General features: G+C 36.7%; 2 protein-coding genes across 2 annotated transcripts; one reads left to right on the top strand and one right to left on the bottom strand.

Moving 5' to 3' along the window:
* The first annotated feature begins 348 nt into the window (after nucleotides 1–348).
* LOC132737295 (putative nuclease HARBI1) lies at nucleotides 349–2550 on the top strand. The gene is made up of 2 exons (XM_060724561.1): nucleotides 349–604; nucleotides 998–2550. The coding sequence occupies exons 1-2, from the start codon at nucleotides 376–378 to the stop codon at nucleotides 1801–1803; spliced, it is 1035 nt and encodes a 344-aa protein (XP_060580544.1). The 5' UTR covers nucleotides 349–375; the 3' UTR covers nucleotides 1804–2550.
* LOC132737298 (uncharacterized) lies at nucleotides 2397–3988 on the bottom strand. Its single transcript, XM_060724563.1, has 2 exons — nucleotides 3865–3988; nucleotides 2397–3363 (listed from the first exon to the last, which is right to left on the bottom strand). The coding sequence occupies exons 1-2, from the start codon at nucleotides 3986–3988 to the stop codon at nucleotides 2453–2455; spliced, it is 1035 nt and encodes a 344-aa protein (XP_060580546.1). The 3' UTR covers nucleotides 2397–2452.
* Nucleotides 3989–6000: the final 2012 nt, after the last annotated feature.

Raw genomic sequence — 6000 nt, 5'->3', positions numbered from 1 at the left:
ACGAAATTAACATCGACAATACACAGAATATCAGATGTCACTCTCATGGTCTTCTCGTGACATCGTAGGATATTTATGACACATTTCGGTATTTGTAAGTTTTCACCTAAATAGATATATATCGATCAATAATTTGCTAGAAACATTGACCAGTACAACGTAAATACGATAAACAAATAAGTGAAAAGAAAAGAATATATATTTGGCTGATATTATTTGATTAAAAACGGAGGCTTAGCACTTATTAACGATAATTTCATTCGTTGCTATGTAATTGTTTTCACCTCGGCTATTTTTAGAATATCGGTTTCTACGGGAAGTGACGTCACGCCGACCTTACCAATTGTAACATCTAGCATATCAAACTGTGATGCCATGCTAGGTGTAATAAAGCAAAGGAGAGATGTTGTACCGAGAATACAGCACTACTATCAAGAAATCGTCCCCATGTATTCATTGGATGACTTCAAGAGTCACTTCCGTCTCTCTCGTCACTCTTTCCAAACACTGCTAGTGCAGATGGAGAAAGCGCCAACGTTTAATCGAGCAAATGGCCCGTCAGTGAATACTGAGAAGGAACTTCTGATGTTCCTGTGGTATGTTGGTACGTGCAAGTAAGATGATCGCGCAACAACTCCATAATAACACTAAATAGCGATATAATATTCAAGTGTTTAAATGGTATCTTCATTAGCCATATGGAAATAGTGATATGCCCATTTCAAGGCTCCCAAAAATAGCGCTGTATTGGAGTCAGTGTGTATGATGATACAAAGTTCTCTTCATGGTTAAAGATGCCGTTATGCGTCAGAATAAATAAACATAATATTTTATAATAATAAAATGATTTATGTAACAAGTATTTTGAGACGTTTTCTCCGATTTCTAACGATTAACCTTTTTAACCTTTAAGTAGGATATAATTAAGTTCGAGCATAACAAATAAATAAAATAAATATTGTGTTCATTTGATCTTTCTCAACACTATTTATTTCAGGTAATCTGGAATGCTTTCGATCTATGGCAGACAGGTTTGGCGTTTCCAAAGGATCATTTCATGCAAGTGTGAAGAGAACATCGTCTGCTCTAGTTCAAGATATCATGGCTGAAGTTATTCAGTGGCCAAGGAGTAATGCCAAGCTGAGAGAGACAAGTGTTGGTTACAGTCAGTTATCAGAGCTTCAAGGAGTTATTGGTTCAATCGATGGTTCACATATTGCAATAAAGGCACCTTCAAAACACGCTCCAGCATATTATAACAGAAAGCAGTTTCACTCCTTGGTATTACTTGCATGCTGTGATGCAAACAACTGTTTTACCTACGCTTGGACAGGAAACCCTGGGAGCACGCATGATGCTACAGTACTCAGAACATCAGACCTATTTCAACAGGCCGAAAACTTAATACCACCTGGATTCTATCTTCTCGGTGACTCAGCCTTCCCCCTGAAGCGTTGGCTCATTACACCATTTCGAAATTTTGGTAACTTGACCCGTCAGCAAAACCACTTTAACACTACACATGCAAAGGCTCGTGTTGCTATTGAAAGAACCTTTGGGCTACTGAAATGCAGGTTTCGTAGACTTCTCAGATTCGAAGCATCAGATATGAATATTATCGTTGACACTATTTTGTCAGCATGCATCTTACATAACATTTGTGTGAAAGATGGAGATGACATGTTTGATGATATGGTAGATGACAACTGTTTCGACAACAGTGGAAGGGTGGCTAGACAATGCGACGACTTGTCAGGCATACGTTTACGGCAGGAATTGATTCAACAATTACAAGCAAATTAGATGACTAGAACTTTAATTGCAATGATCAACGTGATGATAACAACAACAACAAGAAACAATAATATCAACTTAACTAGAACACTCTGTGATTTCTGGACGGACAGACTCAAGCTAATTAATAAACTATTTTATAGGGCACACACAAATGTTGTGTGGCATCAGATAGAACATGCCTAACTCTTTACATACAACATAAAATACTGGTCGAGTTGAATTGGTTATATGAACATTTGACATACGTTTGTATTTTATCCACAGAAATAAATACCACTTTGACTAGAAAGGGTTTTAATTTGGTGTTCTTATAAGATAATACCGAGGTCAAATTGGGTCACAAATGTGGCCTCTAGAGTGTAAACATCAACAAGTTGCTCAGGTGAGCTAAAACGCATCAACAATATCACACAATTATAACACAAATGATAGAAATTAAGATGTTTTATAACCTATAAAACAGAATTTCAAACTGCATGTCTCTGCAGAAAATAATTAACTTAAAATGTTACTGTAGGCTGAACAACATATCTCTGCCAAGGCCTTTAATAATAAATCATCATTTCTAAAAACACGTGCCTCATTTACATTTTAAAAATGGCATCAACTTGTGCTTAAGAGCACAATTTTAATAGTACAGCGTGTATTCAGTTAGTTATAGTTTCTCAATAAGCTTCTCCATTAATTTATTTTGTTTTTCGTTCATAGAGCCGAGAGCTTGTATAAATCTTTCATCGCGCTCTTGCATGTATTCCTTCAGTTCCTCTAGCTGGCTCTTCTTCTTCTTCTTCTTTGGCTGAACAGATCCATTATCATCACTTTCATCTGCATCTTCTGGTTGGCTCTTCTTCTTTTTCTTTTGCTGAACTGAACCATTATCATCACTTTCATCTGCATCTGATTCCATTGGTGAGACAAGGGTGCCTTTTGCTGCAACGGGAATGAATGTGGGATCGTCCTGCACTATGTCGGCCATTAGTTCTGTATAGATGAATGGTTTGGGCCTTTTGTTTCCAGTTTTTTTGGAGTCCTCGACAAATTTCCTGTATGCTTTCTTGAGTGTGTAGTACCTCTCCCTGCACTTATCCCCAGTGATGTGGTTCATCCCAAGTTCCTCTGCAATCGTCGACCATACACTCCTTTTGTTTTTAGCCTCCTCAAATTTGGCACTTTTGCTTTTAATTGTCACAAGTAGTTTCTTAGTTACACCAACTCCCCACTCATATCTTGAACTTGTTGGCCCACTTTGGCTGCTACAGCTGACTGGTGTTGTCTGGGTTGATGGCCCACTTTGGCTGCTACAGCTGACTGGTGTTGTCTGGGTTGATGGCCCACTTTGGCTGCTACAGCTGACTGGTGTTGTCTGGGATGATGGCCCACTTTGGCTGCTACATGCAAGTGGTGATGGGTTTGTTGATGCCCGACTTTGGCTGCTACAACTAATTGGTGTTGGATGGGTAACAGTTGTGTGTGGATTTCGCACCAAGTCCATATCAACATAGATTGGATCTGTGTCAGAAGTGTTAGGGTAATTTTTCATCAAGAAGTTGGTAATGAGGACTCGATCTGCAAAGAAAAAAACAAATGGTGTGATTATGATGAAAAAGTCAACAGGTTTTCAGCACAGTACATTTAAATCATTGTTAAGACACCCACAATGGCGTGTCATTCTAATTTTTAGTTGTATTCATGCGCCAAGCTACTTTTACAACGCGAGGTTCAATAAGGGGTACCTCAATTTTGGCGAGTACAGTGCATATATAAAAATAACAGTGGTTTTAAACACGAGGCCAGTTCTTTCTTACATATTACATGACCCCATGTTTTTTATTTGCTTATTTTGTAGTTCAAGTTCAGTCATGTGATCAGGTGATATATGGCGACCTACATTGATATTGAGCCTAAAGTACAGCAATTCTCGTCTGAAAATCGTATTTTAGCATGCAAAATCATTTAGTGGTTTATAACCTATAGGTTGCGAACAGTAAAATACATGTCACCATGTGCGCTGAAAATCGTTATAGTTTAGTGAATCGAAAATATGCACCTGACAACAATCACACTTACTAGATGCAATAAACGGTATTTCCTGCTGATTAACGAGAACCTTATAACTTCTGTCACCAACTGGCATTTTCAGGGGAATAAGAATGCTAGTAACGTCTGCTTTGCGCAGATCTTTGTCCGCCATTTTTGTTTGACTGAAAACGAGGCTACCAAAGCTACCCGACTTGTATACTCGCGGGAGAAATGGCTACCAACAAAATTTCCGTCGTTATACCGATGGTTACCGATGGTTACCGACGGCTACCGATGGCTACCTATAGTACCAATAGGTACCGTTGTTAGAACCCTGAACGCACCCAATTATTTATTTTCACTATTATTCAGAAAAGGCTTAGTCCTAAAGCGGTATTTCTAAGGGTTCGTGTCCCAAAAGTTAAATATATTACATATTAGCGTCAATTTATCTTATTGACAAGCGCATATTTGTCAAGCACCTCACGAATGTTAGACGTTTCGTTCCTGTGACGTTTCGACCCTGATTTGCAAGACGGAAAAAATTTAAAATAGGAGGAAATCAATTCATAGGATAACTATGATCCAAACATATTGTTATTTAAAATACGTTTCAAATTGATACTTAGAATTATTTTGAATTTTTATTTATTAAGTCTTTTTAACTTTCTGACGATTTTTACACCCAGGCTAGTCCTTCATTGAAAGACTTCACATTTTCTTTTTTTACAGTTTGACGTTTATCGTTAAAGCAGATTTGACCCATGTAAAAAATAGCTTCAAATCGTCGGTTAATTCTAAATATTTGGACTACACGCAGGCTAGTCCAATATATTACTATTAGACATTACAGGCTTATTATATGTTATAGTTTATGTCGGTCAAGCCTGACTCAGAAGCAAAAATATCTCAAAGAGACGTCATATTTATAGGACTACACTCAGGCATGTCAACGACCCAGCTTGTCCAATATATTAGACGTTACAGGCTAGCCGCTTGTTATAGTTTTATGTCAGTCAAGCCTGGCGTCTAATAGTTATTGCTCATAAACACAATTAGCATCATAAAAAATTCTAAAAATGTCTTTTGTCTTGCCTTTCAAGCTTTATTCAAAAGTATATCTTCTTTTCTTTCTATTTCATCCTCAATCATTAACAAAAACTCTCAAACAATGTACTTATTAATTTAAAATGAAATATAAACATCAATCTATTTTTGTCTATTGGCCATACTGGTTAAGTAAAGCGCTTTAGGCCTACAGATTGATTCCAAATATTTAGACAGAAAAATTTATTCGAACACACTGACGGTGCATTTATTTCTTTAAAAACATATTCCGTTAGAAACTTCTGACTCATTTAAATGTTTGCATTTGAATTAGCCAATCAGATTTCCCACACTGTATGGCGGCTATTTGTTTATCGGCTGTATAAGGAATTTTAATAAATGAGAGGATTAAATCATGACTTTTCGGATGTGACAGTTTAATAATTTTGTTAAAAGGTATTTATTTTTTAGTTTTGTCCATAAATAGTTCAAAATTAATGTAAATACACGCTGTCAAAATTGTTTTTTCGTTTTGCCTGATTTTCTGGCGGAACATGCTATGGGTTTAACCGTTTTTGAGCAATTTTGATATGACATTGCTTTGCCCAGAAGCAAAAATATCTCAAAGCGACGTCGTATTTATAGGACTACGTCCCAGTGAGGGATTTGACATTAACAGTAGGTTTTGTAGGGTAGGGTGGAGTAAGGTGGGTAGGGTAGGGTAGGTTAGAACTACCTTAACAAAAGAACATATTAATACAGTCAGGACTCATTACAACGACACTGTTGGTTCCCAAAGGATATGTCAGTATATCGAATTTGTCAGTATATTGAATTCATCATTCATCATGTAATGATATGCTTATTCACTGGTATCTGAACATTATGTACATGTACATTATACCTCGATGACGCACACATTTTGATTTTGGAGAGTTAGTTATTGTCTCTTTAGTTTTTAAAAAAATGTCACTCACTGCCGATCTCCCTATCTTAATGTTCTATACATTTGAAAAATGAACACTAATATCACTTTGTGTAACATCCGTTTTACTTTCTTTATATGAAATGATTTCGTTTTTTTTTTGTTCAAAAGTTAAATAAGTCCAATGACGCTTAGCTGGAGGTTTTTCCATT

This window comes from Ruditapes philippinarum, unplaced genomic scaffold, assembly GCF_026571515.1.
Source record: "Ruditapes philippinarum isolate M1 unplaced genomic scaffold, ASM2657151v2 ctg5661_1_1_1_1, whole genome shotgun sequence".
NCBI classification, from domain to species: domain Eukaryota; kingdom Metazoa; phylum Mollusca; class Bivalvia; order Venerida; family Veneridae; genus Ruditapes; species Ruditapes philippinarum.
The sequence above is the reverse complement of the archived record's forward strand: the minus strand, read 5'-3'. Positions and strand labels throughout refer to the sequence as shown.

Coding starts and splice junctions, on each gene's coding strand:
- LOC132737295 (XM_060724561.1), top strand. CDS start 376: ATGCTAGGTGTAATAAAGCAAAGGAGAGATGTTGTACCGAGAATACAG. Junction 605..997: donor GATGTTCCTGTGGTATGTTG/GTACGTGCAAGT, acceptor TATTTATTTCAG/GTAATCTGGAATGCTTTCGA.
- LOC132737298 (XM_060724563.1), bottom strand. CDS start 3,988: ATGGCGGACAAAGATCTGCGCAAAGCAGACGTTACTAGCATTCTTATT. Junction 3,364..3,864: donor AATACCGTTTATTGCATCTA/GTAAGTGTGATT, acceptor TTTTCTTTGCAG/ATCGAGTCCTCATTACCAAC.